The 27,509-nt window shown below is 42.9% G+C and overlaps 1 protein-coding gene across 3 annotated transcripts in view; it reads left to right on the top strand.

Moving 5' to 3' along the window:
• The window catches only part of LOC101159581 (unconventional myosin-IXa), a 134,760-nt gene that overhangs the window by 27,137 nt on the left and 80,114 nt on the right, over nucleotides 1–27,509 (top strand). For all 3 annotated transcript variants that reach the window (XM_023955615.1, XM_023955616.1, XM_023955614.1), the window contains exon 2: nucleotides 4,854–5,823. In XM_023955615.1, coding sequence (XP_023811383.1) covers nucleotides 4,921–5,823 — 903 coding nt within the window. In that variant the 5' untranslated portion in view covers nucleotides 4,854–4,920. The remainder of the gene's footprint in view (nucleotides 1–4,853; nucleotides 5,824–27,509) is intronic.

Genomic DNA, 27,509 nt, shown 5'->3' with positions numbered 1-27,509 from the left:
CCCTTCTGTCAAATTTTACAACCCTCTGTGGCCCACGAGTCCAAAGTTTGCCCACCCCTGGACTAGAGTGTAGCATAAGGGCACCATACAACAGCAGTGCCCAGGTGCATTTAGCTTACATCATCCTTACAAATACTACACGATGCACTTAGCACACGCATGACAATGGTACATTCCATTTGCTGATATCACTTAAGGAAACTGCAAGACACATTAAAGATGCAGTCAGTCTTCTTTACCTCCAGGCTCAGACAACCCAGAAATCCATCTTATGGGTTAAGAAACCAAAATTTAAAAAATTGGTAGAAAAACTTTTTTTGTAGTTTAGAATTGTTTTTTCTTAAATTATTTCTCCATTCCACTTGGAAAATTATATTTGTCCAAATAACTATTCTTGCAGAACTACCTTTTATTTTTTTTTTAAATCTTTCTTGCAGATCCTATTTTTTGTCATGATATTTTTTTCTGTAGTGCAAGTTATTCAAGTTATAAATGGACCAATCAGATGCTTCAACAAAAGGACATGGTCCCTGCTGACCCCCACCACAAGTATTTGAAACTTTTCTGACCAATCACTGCTTACTGATGTGTGGCTCCAACATGATGGCGTCCATAGTGAAGTGAAAATGAAAAATGAATTGACTTCATTTGGTTGGAGCTGGAGGTGAGCCATTTTCTATGGGTGATGTCACAGTTCCAGTCATTGATACGTACACTGCATAACTCTTTAGCAATTACATTTCTTAAAGATAATCAGAATCGACAAACGGATGAATTGGCAGATCACACTATAAAAAAATCTGTTATTGTAGACACAAGACTATAGTTTTTAAAGACTTCTGAACTCTGCAATTGTTGCTTACATTTCTTTTTTGAATTAACATGTGAAACTCTTTATCTTTTCCCTGGTTGATTAAAGTGTTACTATTAGCTTGAAAGAAGCCGTTTATCTGCATTTGTTTGCTGCACCTGAGCTGTTATTCATGACTGTGACTCTGACTCTGTCTGGCCGTCCTGCTCCTTCTGTCCCTCTGTACTTATCCCTGGTGCTATCCTAGGCACTTTAACATTGGGAGTTGGGTCATCTAGACCCACTAGACAGTGCTCTGAACCTTTTTTCTTCAATGATTTGTGAACCTCACTGGTGTCCATGGATTACATGAAATCTTTCCACCTTTGTCATGGTAGGGAGAACACGTCAATGTAAGGGTGGGGTCATCTAAGATAGCACAAGGGTTACGACAACTATTGCAGTGCCACATCAGCTCAGTGCCTTATCTTGACGCTCTGTTGAAGCTAAAATTTGACTGTCAAAATGAGCTGCAACGATCTTTTCTCTTCCTTTGCTTCTTCTCTCCATCTACACAGATCTCATGCCTTCTGTTTTCCTCCACTCTCTTTTAGATATGACTTTCATCATGTAGCCGCTACAAACACCACATCAAAGCTCTTATTATCAAGAGAATTTGGAATAACTGGGTTTAGGTTTTGCCTAAGAAAACATTCCAGCATTTGACGTTGAAGAAAATGTCTCCAAAAAGTAGGTTTGATGTTGTACATCTGCTCACCATCCATTAGAAACCACCTTTGAGTATTAGGATCTGACTGTACCTTCTAGAAACCTCTCTCAACGTGTCTAAAAGTCCAGAACCTTTTTTTAAAAGTTTTTTAGGGCCGCAAATACAACAAAGTGCTGTTTTATAAAGTAGCCTGTACTGACCTTAATGATTCTGCTCATCACTCATTAGCTGTTTAAGCTGCTTCACAATTTTTATTACATTTATGGGAACAGCAAGAATCTGCTGGTAGACATTTATAAGATGTCTGTCCATTTCTTTTCGTGTCTGTATTGATCATTTCACACCCGTATGGCTGCTGGAAGTTTTTGGCCTGTCCGGGGGGACAGGAATTGTAGACAGGAATTTGGAATTTGCAATTGCCGTGGTTGTGGTAAGTGTATCGTGAAGTATTTGTAAGGATAATATAAGTTACATGACGTATGGATGATGCTGTCCTACGGTGGCCTAAGGTCGTACTCTACAGTAGGTGGGAGTACTGGCTCTTCACTGACCGCGCATCGCCTGCACACCCTGATGCGCAAGTGTATGTAGGACGCCTATAAAGGCATAAATGTGATGATAAAATATGTCAGTTAATCCAAGGGGATGAAATGCTTTTGTGTAAACACAGGAGCCGTCACCAAACCGGAGAAAACATTGCATCATTTGTGGTACTTTTTTACGCTTTTTATTTTACAGACACTCTGTGTTTATCCCTCCACAAAGTGTTGTTCTATTTGAAAATATTCTATCAGGTGATTTTCCCTGAGAACGTCAGGGCTTTGGTGTAAAATGACTAACAGTGGTTAACACACAAAAAAATCTTTTTGAAAACGTATCAGACCTTTGGAGGAAGCTGTAATGTAAATGCGGTTTTAGTTCTGTTGGAGAATGAGGAAGAAGATGAAACGTTTCCAGTTTTTAATGTTTTTTCCTATTCTAAAATGGAAACTCTGCCAGTAACCTTTTGTTTTATTTGACTTTATTTTCTGTTGTCTGTCAGACTAATGAAGCTGTTTGACCAGCATCCTTCATTGTTTGTGTTTGAGTTAAGTATTACTTACGAGATCGGGAGTTAGTGTAGTAACATTGGAAACCAGGTTGGGTTTTATTGTGAATGCAATAATGTGAAACAAGGTTGGGAGTTTATTTATTTATTCATTTATTTACATGTTGCAAACAGAGGCTGCACGGTGGCGCAGTGGTTAGCGCTCTTGCCTCACAGCAAGAAGGCCCCTGGTTCTAGTCCTGGTTGGGGGGCCTAAAACAGACCATCAATGGGGAACCGTTCTGTGTGGAGTTTGCATGATCTCCCCGTGCATGTGTGGGTTCTCTCTGGGGTCTCCGGCTTCCTCCCACCATCCAAAAACATGCTTCATAGGTTAATTGGTTACTCTAAATTGTCCCTAGGTGTGAGTGTGAGAATGAATGGGTGTGTGATTGTGGCCATGCAACAGTCTGGTGACCTGTCCAGGGTCTCCCCTGTCTTTGCCCGTAAGTGGCAGGGATAGGCTCCAGCAGCCCCGTGACCCCGTAAGGGACAAAACAGAAGAAAATGAATGAATGAATGTTGCAAACAGGACTTTTTTGTTATTGTAAAGTTGCTAACCTTTTTTATGGACAGGCAACCCATCCCACACAAAGTTGGGAGTTATATTATCCTTATGCTAATGTGGCTAACACATTGTAAACAACTTCCAGAATTACTGTGAATGCATAAAGTCTGGCTGACTGACAGACTTGTACCTGACTCTTTTGTCTCACTTAATGCGCCTTATAGTTTGGTGCGTCTTATATATAAGATACGTTTGAAAATATACCCTTCATTGATGGTACGTCTTATACTCCAGTGCACCATTTAGTGCCAAAAAATAAGGTATAAATAGTAATACCTATATATTTCGAAACTTGGATTGTCTCTGGCAAACAATGCATTATATTTTTTAAAGACAGGATCCTACATATGCCAAATTTGGTGCTTGTTGCAAAAAATGTGCGGTTATTTTAATAACCGGTTCCTCTGTTGAGAGTGCAGTAAGAGAAGGCTCATTGTGAAGCCCGGAGAGGGGGACTGACCCGCTCATCTTTCTTCTTTTTCCCTTCATTTCCTGTTTGTGTGTTAAAGTAGACCTACATGCTAGCCTCGTAAAGGCAGTGAACGCTGGGACGTTTCTGCCACATAGAAGTTCTTTCCAATTAAAGTGATGCATTACTTGGACTGCTTTGATTTTTTTTTTTGTCATTAAGTCACCATGATGCAAACAAGGCTCATACAGACCAAAAAAAGATAAAGTTCTGCCATATGTGAATTAACCTTTGAACACTGGAGATGTTGCTGACGACACTTAAATAACGCGTGCTCTTTGACATGCTGTAAATCTTTGATCGTTTACGCATCAATGTGAATAAACTGATTCCAATGGGAAGAAAAGCAAATTGACTTTACAGCATTTTACAACACTTTACGTTAGTACTGTGTTAACACAAAGTGTTGTGTAATGGCTGCGTTTCTCTGACGGAATCTGCTGATTTACGTTGATTGTGTTAGCTTATCCGTACAAAGCTGCTTTTCTCTGCTTCAGAATCTAACAATTAATTGCATTAATTGTTGAAGATTTACGTCAACACTGAAGCTAAAGTTCTGGGGGTTAATGGTTAAACGTAGCTTCAAAACAATGTAGCGTTGAAATGTCATGTCTCCCATAATCTCTAGAACGCACAACCGTTGTTTGGATTGTTACATTTGGGGTTGTTCAGTCAGTCAGGATAGAGTGTGTTTGCATGTGTGGGATGGTGAAAAGACACTGTGAGAATGAAGTGCTGTGTCCACGATCAACAGGGTAGAGGGTGAATTATACCATTGTGCTTTCATTACAGCTGCCTTTGTGTGGAAGGTGGCAGCTGTTAATCTTGGCGCGCGTCGACCAGCCTCGGATTATCGCGAGCGCACACACGTGCGTGCGCCAATAGAGGGTTACAGGCTCTGATAAGCTCTGGCCAGTAGCTTTTAACAGAATGAAGCTGCTACTGTTCCTCATTGTTTTGAATAGATACTGGCTATCCTCTTGTCTTGTGCTCCTGCAGAGCAACATTTAGGATTGTGGCTCTCTTTGTGTCACCCAACAGAAAGCCCATTGAGCTCATCTCCCCATGTCATGGGACACACGGGACCGCCAAGACTTTCCTGACCTGATTGCGACTGAAAATGACCCCGAGACTGCTGCTCATCACCAGTGCCTTTGTTCTCTTACTGTGAGGTTGATTCTAACGTCTTCCATGTCTGTTCTCCTGCAGCTGGGATGTCCTGAATCCGCCCTCTGGTCCCAGGGAGAGGTCTGCTGATGGGACCTGCTGCAACATCATGAGCTTACAAGATGGCGGCTGCAGCTACGCCAGCAGCGCCAATTTGGCCTCCATTACCGGGAGCATGCGCCGGCGCCTGGAGGACCAGGAGTTCACCCTGCGCGTTTATCCAGGCGCCCTGGCAGAAGGCACAATCTACTGCCCCGTCAGCGCTCGCAAGAACACCACCGCTGCTGAAGCCATCGAGTGCCTCATCGAGCGATTGCGTCTGGATCGAACCAAATGCTACGTCTTGGCGGAGGTGAAGGAATTTGGAGGGGAGGAATGGATCCTCAATCCAGGCGACTGCCCTGTGCAGCGCATGATGCTGTGGCCAAGAAGTGCTCTGGAGAACCGCAGCGGCCTGGGCAGTGGAGAAGACTATCGCTTCCTGCTGCGGGAGAAGAACCTGGATGGATCTATTCACTATGGCGGCAGCCTGCAGAAGTGGCTGCGCGTGACGGAGGAGCGTCGACGCATGGTGGAACGGGGTTTTCTCCCTCAGCCTTCAGGAAGCGATCCTCCATCCGACCTTTGCGCTCTCCCGGAGCTGACGGAGCGCACGCTTTTGGAAAGCCTCCGAGCACGTTTCCGACAGGAGAAAATCTACACCTACATTGGGAGTATTCTTATTGTGATTAACCCTTTCCAATTCTTACCCGTCTATAACCCTAAATATGTCAAATTGTACGACAACCACACGCTGGGAAAGCTGGAGCCGCACATTTACGCTGTGGCGGATGTGGCCTATCACGCCATGCTACAGCGGAAGAAGAACCAGTGCATAGTTATTTCTGGTGAGAGTGGATCCGGGAAAACGCAAAGCACCAACTTCTTGATTCATCACCTGACGGCTCTAAGCCAGAAAGGCTTTGCCAGTGGGGTGGAGCAAATCATCCTGGGAGCAGGACCCGTGCTGGAGGTAAGAACAATCGTATTAGTACAAATTTAAAAGTCACTCTTGTGTTTTGTTTTTTTGCCCTGAGATTATTGCAGAGATGCTTGATTTGTTTCCAGTCCGGATGTGTTTTCTTTGTCTACCTTAACCTTAATCCTATGGTCATACCAAACATGTGTCGGCTGTTCAAGAACAGTTGTGGGTTTGATTTTGGTATTCACACTGGACTGTTGCTACCTAATACTACAAAGTGTCTGCCACATAGATTTGGAAGAAGCTTGATGCAAAATGTCGAAGTGGTGCAAATCTCGTGAATCTTGTTCCAGCCCTTTTTTTTTCACAGATCAAATCCGATTAATAAAATACTTGGTCTCATTTACAGTAATTCCAGACGGACACAAACCCCAACTATCAATCTCTTCATCGTGATAAAATTTCAAACAGTTAGCATTTCCATGAATTAGAAGGGACGCCATCCATGTCACTACCAAAGCCAAGTCTCCTGATTGTTCAAAGTTCAACTGGTTTAACTTTCAACGCACGTTCAATGGACTCACGTTTTGGATGCAGAAGCCTCAGTTGCACATATACTATTCTCGGTGTGAACGTTGCATACAAACTCTCTGATTGTGTGAAAATTGTGGAAGAATCCTAAAATGAAGTGCAAGGCATAATCTAAAACGAATCCGAGATTCTTTAAAGTCTCTTGGAACGCATTTTAGCTCCCAGGATTATCTTTTCAAATGTCTATGTTATGGTGGAGAAGGTTTAGACTGAATGTCTCCTTTGATCTTTAAGACCCCTTATGACCTCATATATCACGATTTTTGAATTTTAATTCTCAGGGTTAACACAAACTTCATTCTTCTTTTGCGATTTGACTTGATGCTGCTCTTTGGTGTCAACATCTGTGCCTTTACTTTGACTTTCATCATAAAAATATTTCTCATCCATTATTGGTTGTATCAGTGTAGTATGGCCATTTGTTGAATTATTAAAAGAATGTTTATTCTCCTGTATTCACTTCTAAATAGTCTTAGATTTTTTTACATTTTCTTTTATTAGATGGTAAAAGTGTTGTTGTTTTGAAATAAGGTTCAAGATAATGGGATTCATATGTTGTGAATTATGGCAAAGGAAGTGAGGAAAGGAAGTGACAAAATCCTAAAGAAATCTGTTTTTTTTTTCATGTCAGCGCGTGAGAGCAGCCATGAAATGGATTATAGAAACGTCCCTCCGAGGCTGGAATGCTTAAACAGACAGTGGAGTCTATATTTAGCCCCAGCTGTACCGCACATTACTTTTTTATATGTTACATGAATTGGAAATGTTTGTTTTTTTCCTAACTGTCTCCAGTTTCTGAGGAAGGCTTAATCTGCTCTGGATTATAACTCCATGGCGGATTATGGAATTTCTTTGGAGTCAGTGTTTTGGGAAGGTCTGAAGGTCAACATGCTCTCTTTATCCCGCTGGATGTGACCGGGAGCTCTGTGTTCCAACATTGAGGGCTTTTTGTGCAGCTGTTTTGTTCGACACTTCCTGTCACGATGCATGTGGAGATGTGCGTGATGACACCACATGCAGTGGAGGTTCAGTCAGACGGACGTATGGTTTGCCACGCGAAAAATTGGAATCAGCTAAGCTGTCTACAGAGCCATACATCTCTGGACACCCCTTGTGCAATTCAGTCCAGCTGCTGCTCTCACATCCCGTTCTTTCACTGCAGTTGAAGATCCAGCAGTGAGAGCGTCATGGCTGCAGGCTGCCTGTAGAGGTGTGCATGCCAGAGACGGCATGCTGAAAGGCTTGTTTTGATAATGGTGCAGATAGAAGACCATTACCAGACTCTCTGAGGAACTGGGCACCATTAGCGGCTTGTGTGCTGTGGGTGAAAGCATGACTGTCTCGTGTATCACTTCCCTAACAGTCAAGTGTCTTACCAAGGTGTGGGAAGCAACGTAAATGTAACAAGAGAGAAAACTCAAGAGGGAGATGTCGGGTCATTCCTTTACGTCCGGTTTGTTAGTTCGTGTTTTGGAAGGTGCAGCTAAAACCCTTTTTGTGACGTACTCCGCCTTAAAAGCATGTTGTTGTTTTTTTACTTTCTTATACCCCTTGTGCTATCTTATGGGGGTCCAGATGACCCCACCCTTGTATTGCTGCGTTCTCCCGACCACAACAAAGGTGGATAAAGGTGACGAAGATTTCATGTAATCCATGGACACCAGTGAAGATCACAAATCATTGAAGAAAAAAGGTTCAGTGCACTGTCTAGTGGGTCTAGATGACCCAACTCCCAATGTTAACGTGCCTCCAAGGCTAAATTTAGCCCCCAGGACTTTGTACCTGCAGCAAATGGTGGCTAAAATTCTGATTTGAATAAAAGGAGTCATAAATAAATATTCACAGGGATGGGTAGCTTGGTTTTTTATCTCTGCCGCAGATGTGAGCTTTTAAACAACACAGCTGTGAAACGTGTTTGAAAAGACAAAAAAATTCAGTATTTTAGGGACACTTCGGCATTTAAATATCAAATTTTGCCCCAAAGCTATAGCAAAACTCTTATAAATACAATATATTGAAACATATTGGATTGAAACTAGGATGCCACAATTCTCAGTTTAAATCGAACTGTGGAGAATGCTGTTGCATTTCTGATGCACACCAGTTTCTTAAAAATGTTTCTAACAAATGTGCTGGAAATCAAAAAAAGTTGAGTACCAGAATGAGTAAAACCCAACTAGAATGTTTGTTTGTTTTCATTGTCATTTGCTTATTGGCAAAAAAAAAAAAAAAGTTTTGAATTTTTTGTTTTGTAACAAACAAATCATCTATGAACTGAAAAACAGCCGTGACCTAAAAATCGAGGTTTGGACCAAATTATGTGGACAGTGAATCATTGCATCCCTAACTGAAACATGGTGGAGGTGCTGCATTTGCATGCATTAAAGGTCTAAATTACGAGTTTTTATGGATGTAGCATTAACGGCTATCAGTAGTTCAATTCTTCAAATGTTCAAATAAATGTTCATTCAATGCTCGATTCAATGTTTATTTTGAAGCACCGGTTTATAATCCAGGTTGTTTTAAATCTAGCATGATCACACTGGCCATGTTCCATGCAGCTGTGGAGGAAGAGTGACTACAGCAGGTAGCATTTAGAAAGATGAATAATACTTTGCTGTGCTGCACCCACTAAATCATGTCTAGATCCAACAGACAGGAAGTTGTCCTGGATAAAAAGATGAGGAATAACTAGGAGACAGAAAATGTGTTTTCTCAATGTTTCATTTTCTGGTAAACTTATTCTCTTATGAATCCTCCAAATGGAAAGTTCTGGAAGACACTCGGTTTCTTCTACATGCCCAATGGGACTGCTACAACTGCTACACATTTGATTTGTGCTGCAGTGTGTCTAGACCTTAGACAAGCATGCTGGGGAAGACATCAAAATTGGGCAAAATCCAAGGTTATAAAACTAAAGGATCATAATGAACCAAAATCCTGAACCAAAGTATTGCTTTAAATCCCAAATAAAGATTTTAGTTGCCTTTTGTTTTATTCTGATGGAGCTGAAGCCAAAAGCCTGTATAAAGCCTTCTGTATGTGAAATCCCTACAATGTCCCCTGCTGTATGTACTGTATAGGTTACCATCTTTTATGACCCAAATCGGTTTCTACTCTTTCTTAAGTACTATAGTAGTAATGTTGATAGATTTTAAATTGGCTTAAAATTGCCACAAACCTCAAATATTCATCAAAAACATTTTCTTTGTAAAGGAAGCTGATTTTTAAAGTAATATAAGGTGACCCTATATGCTAGTAGCATTTTGCCATCCCAGACCTCAGAGCATCAGACTGTTATTTGTCACTTTAATTCAGGAACTATAATATACAAAGGTTGAATCCTATCTAAATGGTCTGACCAAATGTTTTCTGGATGTCTGACGGTTAATTATTAGGGACGTAACGCTTTATTTTAACGATTCAATTCTATATTTGTGGTTGCCGATTCGATGCGCTTTCAATTTTGGTCTCATTTGAAACAATCCAATTCAATCCGATTCACTGTCCTAAGATCGCTCCTGGACATCTTTAGCTAGAAGTCCAACCAGTGTGACTCGTAGTTCAGTACACAGGTATTTGTCTCAGATTATCTTACAAGATAATCAAGTGTAAATTAAATATACATACAAACAAGTAACCAAGGATGAATGTCAAATCCATTCCCATTTTAGGTTCCTAAGATCCGCCACCCAGGCCAGGGTCAGCAGGACTGCCACGTCCTAGTTTCCTAGGTTCACCCCACTGTTGCTTTTCCACATCCAAACAATCCAAAGGGAACATTCTAGCACTCTGCGTGGTCACATGACTTTGCTAAATTTAGTGTTTCTACACATGGGACTGGAATGACAGACTGATCAGTTTTTGCTGCATCACGTGTTTTTTTTTGTTTAAGTAAAAAAATTAACGTAGTTTACCTCAATCCAAATGGTATTTTCCAATATTGTTTCGATTATCGATTTATCTCATTGTGAAACGATGTTTTGATGGTATATTTCGATTCTACCTCAAATAGATCGATCTAGTTGGATTGTAAGAAGAAAAATCAATTTGATTAACCAGTCAATTGTTACACCCCTTTTAATTATATCAGCACCAAAGCTTGTAGGTTATGGCTTGTAGCCTTAGCTCCAGCTTATGTCTTTAAACCAAAGGAATGGCTTTTTCCATGACAAGCACATCTAAACCATTCATTTTTACTTTTACTAGACAATGAGAAATCAAACTACTGCTAAATACTAATAATAATTTCTGTAGGAAAGTGTTCTTTGTAAATATACAATTGTAACATTTATTCTTCCGTTTTGGCTAATCTACAGTACATTGTGGGTTTTTTTTTGCATGTCAGAGGCTATATTCAGCCCCCCTCGGCAACTTGAGTTCAAGTAGCCACTTCCAATAAAAACTTTACGTTAACGCTCGCAAATGCACGTTTCTTTGTTCAAAACTCTCATGTTCATGCTAGCTAGGCACATTTTTAGGACCGATTTCGGGCACTACGAACAAAATGGGCGTCTATTGAACGTGCGCTGATAGTTAAATCAGGTTAAACTTGAACCAATCAGGGGCTCGGATTTCGTCGTTTTTAACCCCATGTTTATTCACTCATTTGCACTTATTGGTGAAGGTCATCATTTATGCAGCTGACGTTATCCTAAAATTGAATCAAGGCAATCTTCTTTCTTGAAATGTTTCACCTTTTCTCCAAGTGGCTTCATCAGTTTTGTGTTCCTTGAAATCTTCCTTGGAAGATTTTAAATCCAGATTCCATGACTCAGCTTCAAGATATACTGTACAGTTACAGCAAGACAAACTATTTATTTTTATTTATAAAATGGGAAGAAAACTATTGTCAAAGCATTAGAAAAAGTACAGTGTTGGAGAGTTTGTAAAGTTGTACAATCAGATTATGTAACCATAGTAGTTTTTCTGCTGTACCCAACAGAGATGCTGTTAAACGGCTCTAAAACATTTTTCAAGTTCCCATGCCAAAGTCTTAATGGCCACTTTTTCTTCCTGTATTTGATATTCAGTTGGATCTTTTTTGCGTCATTGTGCAATGAATCTATGGAGGAAAATTTGAACCTGATGTGAATATAAAAATAGGAACATCTTTTTCTGTAGGACTTAATGTCTGTCTGGCACAAATCCTGCGGTGAGGCCTTGATTCGAGAACATTTGTATGAAAGCCTGTAGACGCAGATAAGTCATTCTTTTTGGATTCACTTAAGAGGCTTACTGTCAACTGGACAAATGCTGGGTGGGTGGGGAACCTGCAGATGAGTGAAATATTAATTTTTATAAATCTTCATCTTTAAAAATGCTTTAAATAAATGATTGTAAATCGGCTGTGCCTTCACATTGGGTTAACTAAATTAAAATGTTAAGAAAATGGCACTGTGGGGTGTGCCGTGCCGTAAAGAGGCTTTTTTAAGCCCAAACCGTGAAAGCGTCTTTCTGCTTTCGGGGAGATGGAAGAAAATAAGCTTTTAAGGAAAGTGAAGGCAGAATCATAAATCTGAAGACCTTACAGCAGCCTGTACCTTTCACTTTGGAGTCTAATCTATGACGTTAAGCACGCCTTTCCTACACGTTTTGTTGCGTCCAGCTGTGCTGGGATTTGCCAACTTCTCCGCATCCTGTTGGCTGCAGTGCAAAAAAACAAGTCCAGATGTTATATAGTCATCAGCTTGGATGCAACATTTTAAGAGAAGGCAAACATGTGCTCATTAATACCCTTAGTCACAACTGCTCTTATGGGGGAATACAGGTTGTCTGCAGGTGAAAAATGGGCAAACTTGTACAGGGCTTGCAGGTGGCACCCAGGATATATCAAGGTCGTAGACCACTCTGTGAGCCCATAGAACACTTTTTTTTTAAATGAGCATGCTGGGGGTGACTCAAGCAACACACAAGGGTAAGTCAGGGTGAGATGCAGGCATGTTGGTCTTTATTTTTTCTACTCCCTTCAAGTTCTGCAGACTGCGCAAGGAGCCCGTTGGTGCTGTTCAAGCGCTGAGTGTGCGCTTCTTGGACACAGCCCAACTGTTAGGAAAGTACATAAGGAAGGTAGGCGATCAGAGTGGGCCTTCTACTGGGATTTTTACACTAGTACACTCCGTCCATACAGCATTTGCATGTGGTCAGTAAGGAGTGAGTGCTTGCGCCTTATTAATGGGATCAAACTCCAGGCCTGAGGGGTCTGCTTCTGGCTGGTTTTGCAGAAATCCTGCCCGATCTGCTGCTGATTACCTGGATCAGGTGTGGTTAACCAATAAGGAGCTTCAATTGCTCACTGGTTGGTTGGAAAACATGTTGGACACCGGCCCTTGAGACCTGGACTTTGACACCCCTGGACTAGAGTGTGTCATAAGGCGCTACACAACAGCATCTTCCGTACATTACAATTGCATGCAACTTCATTTAGCCTTACAAATACATCGTGATACACTTACCTCATGCATGACAATGGCACATTCTATATTCATGACATCCCTCGAAGTGGCTGTACAAACCTCAGGGGAACTGCAAGATACACCCACATTTCCTTTAAGTCCACAACCCTCTGCGAGCCCAAACAACCCATGAGTATGAATGTCCCGGTGACGGTCAGAGGGGCGAACTGGCAGCCACGCCTCCATCAGTCAGCCCCATGACAGCTGTGGCTACATCAGTAGCTACCATCACCAAGTATGAATGAGGAGTGAATGAATAAAGGATACACACTGCAAACCCCTCGAGCTTCTGGAAAAGCGTAGATAAATCGAATCCTTTATTATTATTATTATTAAAAACCCACAGCACCTGTACGGTGCTGACTTTCACATTGAAGATATATTTTTTCTTTTTTAAAATCTGGTCCAAAATAACCTTATTCAGACAATTTTTTTAAATAATTTCTGCTCAAGGCAGAACCTTTTAAATGTTGCATTTTTTTTTTTTTTATTGAGCACTTCTATTATTCTATTACCTTTTCGTGCTCATAGCTTTCTGTCCAAAGGCAGCAAACTCACAGTTAACAATGCAGAGGAGAGTGGAGGAGACAAAGTTGCTTTGACTGACTGTTCTCTTCTTTCAAGGACACCGTGTGTGCGTGTCTGCACGTCTGCATATGTGGCTTCAGAGGAAGGCCTCAGTCTCCTTTTCTGTTCAGCGGACTTGCAGTTAGTGAGCGCGGCTGTCAGGCCTGGCGACCTTGCCTTTTGGTTGCTGCAGAGTTTGTCACGGTGACCTTCCTGCTGCACTGCAGCAACAATATCTGACATGCAGCAGTGTAGCCACTTGGCAAAACAGCATCTTGGGGTATCATCTAGCATTTTTTGATATACTCACATCATCAAACCTAGAAACTTCCTGTCATGTAGAAGCTTCAGTAATAGCCACAAATAGCCGCTGACCACAGCCCGTGTAACCCGAGCAGCATTAACGGCGCCGGGCAGCTGGACCATGCTGTCGGGAAGACAACAGGCAGAATGATGGCTCTCTGTGGTGATTTTATCTGCTGGTGTGGTCACTCTGTAGGCAAGTGAACTCTAGTAGAAGAACATATATTTATACAAATTAAATATTTATTCCAATAATTTTCCCAACTTTGCCCTTTTTTTTTTTTTTTTACTTTTAAGCACAATTTCATGAGAAAAGCTTTTTTTCTTCTGTAGTTCCAAGTTAGGGCTGACTGTCTCTGCAGACACATTTGGAGGCATCGCAGCGTTGCTGTGGTAACAGATGATTTAGCAAAGATTTAAGTTCCTAACCCATACACCAAACTGACAGTCAAATTCCATCATGATCAGCATCTGGCATTGTAATATTTATGATAGTCAATCACAAAACAATGGGATCAACTGAGAATATTTTTTAGATCATCAATAATTCACTTTTTTTCCTGACATGTTTTATTAAGACTAAAAAATTTGTAATTCAAAGCCAGTTTTGAATAACTGAAACAACATGGCTCCACACTAATGATCCATATTGTATTCTGTTGGTCCAAATCTTTCAGGTCTTTCCATCAAATCATAAAATCACATCCATTTGACAGTATTGCTAAATGTGCTGAACGTGCTAAATTTGCATTCAGCCATAGTCGACATTTAAATATTTATAGCTCAAAATAATCAGAAGTTTCCGTTTACAATTTTTAAAGAGACAGTCATTGACTCATAGATGTCTTTCTTGTAAATTTTTTTTTTATTTTTTTTTTTTTTAACTTGTTCTGTCCAACAGCTGAGCAAACAGATTAGAGCTGAAGGCTTTTTTGTGTTGGACAGGTTTTACTATCACAAAAAGAGGTTATATAGCTTCAAGAAACTAGAGTGTAGATTTGTATAAACCCCTTTTTGTCGTATTATTTTTTATTTATTTGTTACATTTAGTGTGTGTGGGGAGGGAGAGGGGAAGAATGTGAGGGGAGGGTGGAAGAGAGTAAAAGGAAGAAAGGTGAAAAGGTGGGGGATACAAGCACTGATTTGACTAAGTTATTAATTTAAGCTGTAACAATTATACCAGATCTGCTGGAAAGACGAATGTTACATCAAAGGTGAAAATCTGACACTAAGATGAGCGAGAAAAAAAAACTGTCCATCAATACACTGTAGGTAAGGAGGAGGGATGAAGCAGACAGGGAGCAGTGTGGAGTGTGCACGTGCACGTGGGGGTGGAGATACATGCATGCTGCCGACGTGAACCGTGTGTTCATAAAGGGAGCCAGATCCTACCCAGCCAGACCAGCCAGACCAGGAGAGGGGAGGAGAGCCCCCCAGGCCAGAAGCCCCCCCAGCATCCGGACCCAGGCAGCCCGGGAGGGGAGGAGGAGGGGACCGCCCACCCCACCAGCCAGGCACAGAGAGGGCCCCCCTACAGGGCCCCCCCCAATGCCCAGAGGCACAAGCGAACCCAGTGTCCGGCCCCCAGGCCACAAGACAGGAGCGCTTAGCCGTACCAGGCGGCAGCCATGGGGGCCACCGGGCGCCGGACACCGAGACAAAGGCCAGGGACGAAGCCAGGGCCCCCGGAACCCAAGAGCCGGCCACCACCCGACCGGCGCCCCGTCCCCGCAAGCCAGCCCAGGCCCGCGACCTTAGCAACCCAGGGATCGCCACGCACCCACAGCCACAGCCACCCCCCTAAAACCCTACGCACTACCACCCCCCCCGCCATAATATCTGACCCCCCCTCCCCAACCCTCTCAGTGCCCTTCCCTCTCTGTGATGGGGAGGGAAAGCCCCAGAGGGTCCCAGCGAGCCAGCCCCCAGGTCGGTCCTACCCATGCACTCACACACACATACTCACAATCATCTGGTTACCCTCCCTACCCCCGCCGCCAAGCAGCAACCCCCCCCCCAGCCGGCCGACCCCCAGCGCCGCATGCCCGACCCCTCCCGCAGCCGACAGGACACCCATAAGCCCGGCCGCCCTGAGAGGACCAGGCGGGTGAAGACCGGCCGCCCCCCCCCGACCCCACCCATGTATGGAGGTGTGGGAGTGCTGTGTGTGTGCTGCAGGTAAAATAGGAGGTCACCAGTGTGGGGGGATCCACCGCTGCCAAGCCGCAAAGCCCCCCACTCCGGAGTCCCTCTGTGAGTGGTGTGTATTTGCTGTGTGTGTGTGCTGCTAGCATGCAGTGTGTGTGTCTACAGAGGAAGTTAAAATTGTGGGGGGGCCAGCGAAAGGTGAGCACGGATGTTTCACCGTGCCCCCCTCCACCAGACCCTCTCCACAAGGCCCTAGATGAATCAGAGTGTCTAATATGCAAGTAAAAAGCGGGGAGGAGGGCGGGTGCCAACGAGAACCCAGAGAGGGGCATCCCCAGTGAGCCCCGCCAGCATACCCCTCCCATCCAGATCCCGGGGCCCTATGTGCCTGTGTGCAATATTTGTTTGGGTGAGAGCGGGGAGGAGCGGGCGGATGGGCACAACCGGGGGAGAAGGCTCCCCCGAGCGACCGGCCCCCCAGCCGGCCGCGGTAGGCGCCCCCCCTCCCAGAGCAGCCGGGCAGCCAGAAACGCCAAGCCAGCCGCAGTCGGAGGCCAGAGCCTCACGGCGCCGAGAGACAGCCAGCAAGGAAGGGTCCCGGTGCCAGAACGGGGGGGCAGGGGGTCCAGCCCCACCATTCATACCCTGGCCCCCCTAAGGACTAGCACACTGCCCCCCCAGGGCCCCCCCCCCCAAAAATAAATAAGTAATAATAATAATACTAATAATACTAATAATACTAATAATACTAATAATACTAATAATAATAATAATAATAATAATAATAATAATAATAATAATAATAATAATAAAATAATTAATATAATAATAATAATAATAATAATAATAATAATAATAATAATAATGAAATAAACCCACCCAAGTGAACCCATTAACCCCTGCTGTGACTGCGGCGCCGACCCCCGGGGGGCCAGGCCACGCGCCAACTACCGGCCACGGGCGAAACACCGGCCACGGGCAGACGACCCCAGGCCCCAGAGCCCCAAGCCCCCCCCCCAGCCCCCGCCACGGCGACCAGCCACCCAGCACGGCACCCGGCCGCCGTTCCCGGTCAGCCGCACTGCCTACCCTGCGCCCAGCAGGCACCCGCCCAGGAACCCCTGCCAAGTTGCCGGCAGAGTGTGCGCCCCCACCACCACCCCACCCAGGCAACCAGAGCCCCGAACCGGGAGAACGACAGGCCCGGCAGAGCCCACCCCCCCAAACCCACCCCGGCCCACCCAACCAGCCAGGACCCGGCTCAACCTATCACCATCCCACCCCCACTAGGTGATGTGACTAACCAGCTGGAGCCAGGGAGAGTCTGAAGCCGACAGGTTTTTTGTGGAGGACATTATCTCTGAACTAATATGCTCTGACATGAGGTTTCTGTAGTGGTTGATGCTAAGATTATTTTTAGATTTCCAGTTTAGGAGGATAGTTTTCTTTGCTATACATACAGCGGTGAGAACCATATAAGCCTTGTTAGATTCCATGTTGATGTTATTCAGGTCACCTAATAAGCAGAATTTGGGGCAAGCAGGAATCTTATGATTAAACCAGATTGATAAATCCTCACAAACCTTACGCCAGAATGATTGGACAGGTGGACAGACCCACAGGGCATGCAAATAGTCGTCTATGTTGTTACCTATGCACTGTGTGCATGTAGCAGACTGATTGAGACCCATTTTAAATAACCTCTGTCCGGTGTAGTGAGTTCTGTGGAGAATCTTGTATTGAATAAGTTGCAGATTAGGGCTTTTGGTCATATTAAAGGCATTCAAACAGATCTGTAGCCAAAATTGATCACTAGAATTCAATGATAGCTCAGACTCCCATTTTGTCATGGGTAAGTAAATGGTTTCATCTATGTCTGATAACATCTTATAAATTTTGGAGGTGAGTTTGGGATTTTTAAGGTCCATGAAATGTGTTACTGTAAGGGGAGGGTCTAGGTCTATTTGGGTCAGGCAGTATTTAGTGCTTATAGCTGATTTAAGCTGCTGATATTCTAGAAATTTGTTTATATTAATTCCATAGGTTGAGGATAACGTTGAGAGGGACATAAATTTTCTATTCTGAATTATATGCTGGAACTGCTCGATTCCTTTGTTCTTCCATGAAGCAAAATGAATCATGTTTTTGTTAATCAAAATGTCAGGGTTATTCCAAATGGGGGTAAGTTTACATGGAAATAATGTGAGGTTGTTTTTTTTAAGAAAATCCCACCAGGCTGTTAAGGATGAGCTGATGTTTAAACTTCTGAAGCATTTGTGTTGTTTAATTTTAGAACTGAAGAAAGGTAAATTAGAAATATCTAGGTTATCACAGAGATTTTGTTCAATGTCTAGCCAGGATTCATCCAGCACACCAGGATTCAGCCATTTTTGTACATAACACAATCTGTTCGCGGAGTAGTAGTCCTGGAAGTCTGGAAGGCCTAGTCCTCCTCTATCTTTAGGTTTTTTAATAGTTTTTAAACTAATCCGTGGGGGTTTACCTTCCCAGAGGTATTGGGAAATGAATGAGTCTAATGATTTGAACCAAGTAGTTGGAGGTTTGGAAGGAATCATTGAAAATAGGTAGTTAATTTTTGGGAGAATCATCATTTTTATGGCTGCAACTCTCCCGATTAGAGAAATGGGTAGAGTTTTCCATCTAGTGAGATCAGCCTCGGTTGTTTTAAGTAGTTGGGTGTGGTTTAGCTTGAGTAGATCAGAAAGCCTAGAGGAGATATTTATACCTAAGTACTTTATGTTGCCTGTTTGTATTTTAATAGATGACGGATTTAGATAATTGCAATTAATTGGTAAAATTGTGCTTTTAGACCAGTTTATGGAGTATTCTGAAACTGAGGAAAATCTATTAATTAGGGAGATGATTTGGCAGATGGAAGATTGTGAATTAGGAGTAAATAGTAAAACATCATCTGCATAAAGACTTATTTTGTGTTCTAAATTTTTGGTTTGAATGCCTTCAATGTCTCGACTTTGCCTAATAGCAGCAGCTAGAGGTTCAATAAATAGTGCAAATAAAGACGGAGATAGTGGACAGCCTTGTCTGGTTCCTCTTTGTAAATTAAAGCTTGGAGATGTTTGATCATTTGTTCTGATACGAGCATTAGGAGAGGCATATAGTATTTTAATCCAGTTAATAAATGATTTTCCAAAGCCAAATTTGTTCAGGGTGGCTATTAAAAATTTCCAGTTGACCCGATCAAATGCCTTTTCTGCGTCCAGTGACAAAATGGTTGCTTCTCGGTTGTTGATGGTTGTATAATCTATGAGGTTGATTAATCTGCGCATGTTGGTAGATGAATGTCTACCCTTTATAAAACCTGTTTGGTCAGGATGTATTAGAGAGGGAACTACCTTCTCCAGCCTTCCCGCCAAAGCTTTGCAGATTATTTTAAGATCTGCATTAATCAGCGATATGGGTCGATAGCTGGATGGTGATGTGGGATCTTTCCCAGGTTTCAGAAGTAAGATTATATTAGCAGAAAAATTTTTATTTTTATTTTTTCTTTATTTTATTTTAAGGCCAATTTTAATTTATTTTAATTTCATTCTTTTACTTTATTCCATTGTATTTTTAATTTAAGTGATTTTATTTTTGTTTTTATCTTATTTCTTTATTTTACATTTTATTTTATTAATGTATGTCATATTGTATAAATAAATATTCATGTTGGTGACAGGCAGCCTTTCCTTTCCTAAATGTTGATGGTGAATCGGTTCTTGCTCGGCTGCATCCTCGGCCTGATGGAGGCTTTCAGGCTGACCTCATCTGCATGGCTCTGTGTGCAGACGCACAGGGGCTCCTCAGGGACCTAGCGGGCCAGATTACATCCTGCCTTTGTTCTGATGGTGTGGCCAGCCGACCCACGTAATGCAGACAGACACCCCTGCACCAGATGGTTCCCATTCGACCCCCCCCCCCCCCCCCCCCCGTCTTGGTTTTAACCAGGCTCTTAGGGATATGAAGTCTCCTGTGGCTGATAGATGGCTCCAAGTAGTGCAATGGCCCTCTGGTTAAAAAAAAAGAGTTCAAAGGAGCCTGTATCATTACAGTTGAGTGTGAAAGGTCTTGAGAAGCTGTCCGGGACCCTTATCCAGCACCACTCAAGCTGGGATTGGATCCTGCTCTGCACTTTAATGCTTTAAATCCTCAGTAGCTCGTACATATGGACACACTTATAGTACAGTAACAACACCACGGCCCGCGTGAGAGTGAACCCACTGAACCTGTCACTGCATATGAAAACAATAACTCCAGACACGGTTTGTAATGGATGCATAACACCACCTTTTCTCAGAGTGTGTGTTTGTGTGCAATTAGTGTGCTGCTTCTGCTGATTCCTCAGCTCCAGTAGATGATATGATCTTTGTATGTTTGGGTGCTGCTGACCTCGGTGCAGTGGAGAGGTGCCTGTCAGAAACATATGATTGTGTTAAACTAAACGTGTTTTTGTTTGTTTCTGAAGCCTCATGCAGATTTGAAACAGGGCAGTCATTTCACAATTCGGTTATTTTACGAAAGCCAAAGCTATGCATTAATTTGTTTGTTATGAGCAGCATCTCCACCATGGGGACCAGGTCAAACAAAACCATCATGAACTATCTGGACAGTCAAAGCGGCCTTTTGCAGGCTGGATTGTCTGCTCGGAAATCGGGCACAGCAGCACTTCAGTCAAGGATCTATCCAGCTCTCAGTCATCAGTCACAGATTTGGACTGAGCTGAGATGCTAGCCGAGGTTAGCTAGCATGTTGGGCCCCGCGTTGAAATGTCAGACTTTCTCTGCGGTCTTCTTTAGTGGGCTGCAGATGGGCTGCGTTACCTTAAATCCCTGCTTTTCTCCAACAGCAATGGCTTGAGTCTCCCTTTCATTACATAAGGCTTAACCAAAGTCGCTGCCTTTACCTCAGAGGATCAAGTGTTGGCTAACCATCGTGGGCGAGCGTCGGCTAATCATGTAACCCACCTTAGGCCTTCGTTGTTCCTGTTATCACCTTCTCTCCTATAATCTGTGTCCTCTGGGCAATGAACAGTCTGCAGTACAGCTCCTAAACATCTGTTCCATGGATTATCCCCCCTCTTCTTTTCTTTCACTGTAGCATTCCAGCTTTTCTTTCTTTGGACGCGTGTTTATCCCTGCAGACAGCTGTACACCGCTCTCAAACAGTCTGTGGCAGTATAGTTGACCCGGACGGGGTTCAGCCTGACATCAGCAGGCAGCTTTTCTGCTCCAGCTGCTTTTCTTTGCAGCCGGGGAAATTATTTTCTGCTCTTTGCACAGTCTGTCTCCACTGCCCATGCTCCCTGTCTTTGAGCAATGCATCATTGGCTCTGCCGGTTATAAAAATGCTCCCTCTGCAGTGCGTTTTCACATTAACTCAGTGTGAGCTGCCTGTCCAGATCCTCATTTATCACCACAAACCCAGTTTAAACCCTCAGCCGGTGCATTTACTAAGTACTGTGCATGGCAGGAGTAATTCGGCAAACTGCAACCGCCTTTCCCCGTCTCCTGAGGATTCCTCTCAGCTCCACCCACCAGATTTAGGGAAAGTCTCGGACAGGAAATTGATGGCCTAAATGGGTCTGATTCAATTAGAGCCTTTAAATGTGATGCCACAGCAATCAGGGCCTGATGACATTAGGAGCCTGGTTCGGACACGGGGCCATCTGGACTCACCAAGGCGCCTGAAATGGTTTGGCTTGAATCCATTAAACTTCTAATTTCATCTTCTGTGTCAGATTTTTTTTACTATTTTCAGCTTCACAGATGGTTTGTTTTACATCATCATCTCTCCTTATGTCCTGCGGTTAAGATGCAGCCTTTTGAAAGGCTATTTTAACTTTGCAAAGAAAACACATCCAGACTTTGTTTTTCAGTTTCTGGAGAGGCTTTACCTCAGAATAATTGGTAGCCTTTGTGGGGGCGAGCAGTGATTGGTTCTGCACAGAGGACCAAACACCAGAAAGGGCTTGCATAAAGCAACAACTTCTAAATTGACGTGTTTTAAAGATGTGGGAGTTAAACCCATGTCTGTGCTCTATCTGGTGGCTTTAAAACACAAAGACATGTCTTGTTTGCTTTTCACCCAAAGGTGGTTATTCTGTAATGTCAACCGTCTGCTGTATTGAGCCTCACCATAAATGGATGCCTCCTGATGTTTACCTTTTTTTTTTTCTGACATGAAAAACCCGCGTTTACAATCTTAGGGGTATTTCATACTTTCTTACCAAGAAACGTTAGTAAAAGCTATGTCTTCAGGGCGGTCCTGGATGCGCTTTTAGCATATAGTGTTCACATTGGACTGTCGCGATCTGTTTTGAGCGCATGTACTCACAGTTGGAATTGGTTTGGTGTGAAACGTCGAGGCGGTACAAATCTTGTGAATCTTCCAGGCTTTTTCATTCACGGCTCCTTTCCGATACATGAAAGACTTGGTTTCATTTAATTCCAGCTGGACACAAACAGCAATTATTATTTTCTCCTTCATGGTCAATTTTCAAATGGTTGGTACTTCCGTGTATATAACCCTTGTGCTATCTTAGATGACCCCACCCTTACATTGACGTGTTCTCCCTGCCATGACAAAGGTGGAAAGATTTCATGTAATCCATGGACACCAGTGAGGATCAAAAATCATTGAAGAAAAAAGGTTCAGAGCACTGTCTAGTGGGTCTAGATGACCCAACCCCCAATGTTAAAGTGCCTAGGATAGCACAAGGGCTAAAGGGCCACTTTCCATATATCGCTACCAAATCACAGTCCCTGATTGGTCAAAGTTCAAGTAGTTTGACTTTCAGCACGTGTTCGATGGCCATGTGTTTTGTATATAGAGTCTGAAAACTGCGTAGCTGCATTTGGACGCAAGAGTTTTGAACACAGAGCCCTAAATGCGGATATCCGCGTGTTTACTTCGACTTATTATTGAAAGTGGGTGCTTAGATGCTCATTACGGAGGCCAGTGTGAATGTACCATAAGTATCATGCACCTTTACAGATCTCAAAACTTTAGAACTTTATGAAGCTGAGAGACTTTGTGTTGGTAAAGTTTTGCCAAAAGCTGCTGTACTTTGCTAAAGATGAGCTGGGCTGGGCTTCTCAGTAGACATAGTCCAAGAGACAAGAAACTGCACTAATAGGCTCCTTGCGCTGTGCGCAGAGTTTGTGGGGGTTGGAAAAAGGAAAAATTTGTAACGACGTGCCTGCGTCTCACCTACTTTAACCTTACTTACACTTATGTATAGTTTAAGTGTTGGCCATGACCGGTTACCAGCAGAATGTCTGTAGGAAGACATTTCCGTGAAAATATTCACCCTATGGGTTTACTGAGTGGCCCACGCTCCTAAAATTTCTTGTGAAGCCACCATTTCCACTCGCAGACGGCCTCTATCCACCCGCAAGGGCAGTTGTGACTAAGGCCTTAGTCCTTTCAATTCTCAGCAGCTCTTATACTTTTCTAGAAGGTTATGCTTTTGCAGGTTGTCTGGTTTCCTTCATTCTTTAATTCTCTGTAGCTGCACGTGCCTGACCCAGTTTCCAACCGGCTGCATTAACAAGGATGTTCCCCCCACGTTCATCTTCACGGTGACTCATTGTTGGAGGAAAATTGCCCATCGTTCCACCTCTATTCACCATCTATAAATCCCCTCAAAACCCCTTTGGTTTATTGTTCCGCTCACGAAGCCCAACCTGCACAGAATCGCGCTTGGTTTTTCTTGTTTTAGCAGGTGTTTGATGCACTTGAAGGGCTCCTGTGTGGTCTTCATCTGCGATTGCGAAGGGTGGAGACTGTGTATCAAAGGCTTAGTTCCCTGCGCAAGTCAAGCCAGCGAGTCGAACTTTCTCACAACATCACAGCATTTTAAGTAATGAACAAAAGGGTAGCTGCCTTCTCCAGAAACCTTCTCTGGAGTGAACAGAAGTCGAGTAAAACCAAGTAGGGACAGTTGTTGAGCTGCCGTCACTCAAACCGCCATCGAGACATTTGGAAGCAGGACTGTCTGCAGCTATGCTGATTGTTTTTCTTACAAAGGCATAAGGATAAAGTGCCTTTCTGAAAGCAGACCAGAAGGAATGACTGCATGAATGGCGCAGATGTGGCATTGATGAGGACTGTGTGCGCGAGTGGGTGGGTAAATGAAAAGGCGAGGAGTGGCTGGTGATGGTTTGGACATGTTCCAGATGAGCCGCCGTTCCCACGCAGACTCGGACAGGTGTTGTGCTCCGCTGTGTTGTCACGCCTGTTTGTTTTTGTGTTGTGTTCGCACAAAGCTGCTCTGAACCCGTCTGATCTAAAGCTTGTGTCGGTGGCATCTCTTAATCTTTTCCCTTTTTTACGTTCTGCCATCCTCCAGTTCTCCAAGTTCTTGCTCTGTTTACCGATAACCTTAGTTTACAGAAGTGGATGGCTCATAATGAGCAGCGGCTTTTGTTCCCAGCTGTCAGGATGATGAATCATAGAAACATAGAAGTGAGCACAAACACTTCTTTTTGTAGCTGACTCTCTCAGCACTTTAAAAGGAATGCAAATACGCTCAGTCATGCTTCTTTAAGGTTATCCAACATTAACCCTGCATTTCTGTTTTTATAACGGCTGTAATTTTTGTGCTGAATTGAAAAAAGCCCTGCTTCTGCCTTGGTCATGCTTCCTTCCATTCCTGCCCTGCAGCAAACCATCAAACAAGGTATGTCATTTAGGAAATGCTGTGGAAACAAACCTTTCTATATGCACCGCACCCGCTGCCTGATTGGCTCATCACAGTCCAAGGCTATGTCCGAATTCCCACCCTAAACCCTATAAAGTGTAATATATAGTGTTTTCGCCATTTTGTAGTGTTGTCATAATCTACAATTCCAAAATCGAGTGCTCTAAAAATTTCCCAGAAGTCTCTGCAAAAAACCAGTGTGCATCAATGCTCACTAGATCGCTGCATGCAGACCATAATGCATTGCGTCTAAACAATTTTTGACAAAAAAATGTATTTAAATGTATTTTTCAATAAATCATTAACATTTTTTTCTTCAGAAGACAGTGGAATCGTACCAAAACGCTCATATCGATTAGATTTTGACTTTCGGGAAATCCATGATGTCATATCCGTCGATTAAAAAAAAAAATGTAGTAAGCATGATGTCTGAATGCTTTTTAAATAGAGGTCGCTACATAGTGCCACACTATATAGTTTTTCAGAAGTGAGGGATTAGGGTGGGATTTGGGATACAACCCAAGTATTTATGACATCAGTAGTACCGAATGTCCTCCTGGAAGGTCTGTGCAAAATGAAAATGAGGTCAAATCAGGTGGAAAAAAAGAATCCAGTGAGAAATCCTAGTTGGAAATACAAAGAATTTGAATTTTAGCAGTTACAACATTGGAATCTTTAGCAAGTTATTCAACATTTTATGACCATAAAGTGTCTTCTCATTTTGGTTACACTAAGCACCATGTGTTATCGTGTCTAACAATAATCAGGTTTCAGATCCCAGCACAGTTGTATCTTTATGTGACCTAAATCCAGGCTTGATAGATTTTAGAGAATTATTCCCTCGGATTATATTGAGCTGGGCTTTCTCCGAAATTATCAAAAAAATTCTTCCAGGCATAACAAACAGATTAAACCCAAGGCTGCCACTTTTTTTCTGTCTATATTATTAGCCTCTCTGATTTTTTCTTTGCTTCCCTGGCGCAGTGACCTCATTTTCTCCTGAGAAGATGAGTAAGATTTCATTTGATTTAACAGAGCATAACTGTACAGTTGATGATGCTGCTGCTGCTTGCAGAAAGTCCTCTGGTGCGTCCCTTGACTGTATAAGAGAACTGGACAGAGTGAGTGTGACGTCACCCAAAGAAAATGGCTCGTTTTTGGTTTAACCAAATAAGGTCAACTCTGTTGCCGTTTTTTGAAATGCACAAGTCCACGCCATGTTGGAGCCCAATTACATCAGTAAGCAGGGATTGGTCCGAGTCGATCTGAGTCAACATTTCTATGGCAACCACTCTCGCCACTCAGGAGTGAGCTTGTTGGAAGGCCACACCCACTCCACTTGAAAGCGAGCAAAATCTGTTAAACATTTCCAAGATTCCATGTGAGACCACATATTTTTACTGAGGCATCTGATTGGTCAATTTAGAACCAGTATCACTTGCGCTACAGACAAAAAAAAATCATTAAAAAAATTAGTATTAACAGGAACATGTTAACAAAGCCATCAACAAGAATTGTTATTTTGATTAATAGAATGACTCAGTGATGGCTGTTTATTTTTCTATTGAAGTCTATGGGATTTTGGCTTCTTGGAACCAGCGGATACTTCTGTTTGGAATGCGAAGGGGGAGGAGTTACTCAGTCCAGCATATACAGTCAATGGGTGTGATGGGTAACACTGTGCCTTAAGTTGGTAATTTGTAAAGTGTGGATGGCTTTTATTTTTGGCAGATTGTTGCGATTTTAAGCTACTGTGAATGTCACAAACCCCTATAGGAATAAAAATGGCGAGCAATATTTGAGCCATCCAGTCATACAGTTTTAAGTCAGATGCCAGTTCAGACGAGGAAAACACAAAGTTTGTACGTAACAACTACAGGATTTTTCAAACGGCCTGCTCCTGATTCACTATGACTTGAATAAAGAAATACTCAGAAATGCCATTTTTAATCTCAATGTTCTTTACATACAGTCAGGACCATAAATATTCGGACAGAGACACATTCTTTCTAATTTAGTTTCTGTACATTACCACAGTGAATTTTAAATCAAACAACTCAGATGCCATTGAAGTTCAGACTTTCAGCTTTTATTCCATGGGTTGAACAAAAAGATTGCATAAAAATGTGAAAAACTAAAGCATTATTTAAACACAATCCCTTCATTTCATGGGCTTGTAAGTATTTGGACAATTGACTTCCATGCTGTTGCATGGGCAGGTGTGGGCAATTCCCTTGTTATGTTATTATGAGTGAAGCTGATTAAAGGCCTGGAGTTTATTAGAGGACTCGTGCTTGCATTTTGAAGATTTTGCTGTGAACAGACAACATGCTGTCAAAGGAGCTCTCCATGCAGGTGAAAGGAACATTAAGCTGAGAAAGCAGGAAAAAAAAACCATGCCAGAAATTCCTACAGAATTAGTAGTGGCAAAATCAACAGTGTGGTACATCCTGAGAAAGAAAGAAAGCACTGGTGAACTCAGCAACGCAAAAAGACCTGGACGTCTACGGAAGATAACAGTGGTGGATGATCGCAGAATCATTTCCATGGTGAAGAGAAACCCGTTCACAACAGCCAACCAAGTGAACAACACTCTCCAGGAGGTAGGCGTGTCAATATCCAAATCTACCATAAAAAGAAGACTGCATGAAAGTAGATACAGAGGTTATACTGCAAGATGCAAGCCACTCATAAGCCTCAAGAATAGGTAGGCTGGATTGGACTTTGCTAAAAAGCATCTAAAAAAGCCAGCACAGTTCTGGAAAAACATTCTTTGGACAGATGAAACCAGATGATGGCAAGAGAAAAGTATGGAGAAGGCGTGAAGAAGCTCATGATCCAAAGCACACTACATCATCAGTAAAACACTGTGGAGGCAGTGTGATGGTCTGGGCATGCATGGCTGCTAGTGGCACTGGGACACTAGTGTTTATTGATGACACGACACAGGA

The sequence above is a fragment of the Oryzias latipes genome, chromosome 6 (genome assembly GCF_002234675.1).
Source record: "Oryzias latipes chromosome 6, ASM223467v1".
NCBI lineage: Eukaryota > Metazoa > Chordata > Actinopteri > Beloniformes > Adrianichthyidae > Oryzias > Oryzias latipes.
The sequence above is the reverse complement of the archived record's forward strand: the minus strand, read 5'-3'. Positions and strand labels throughout refer to the sequence as shown.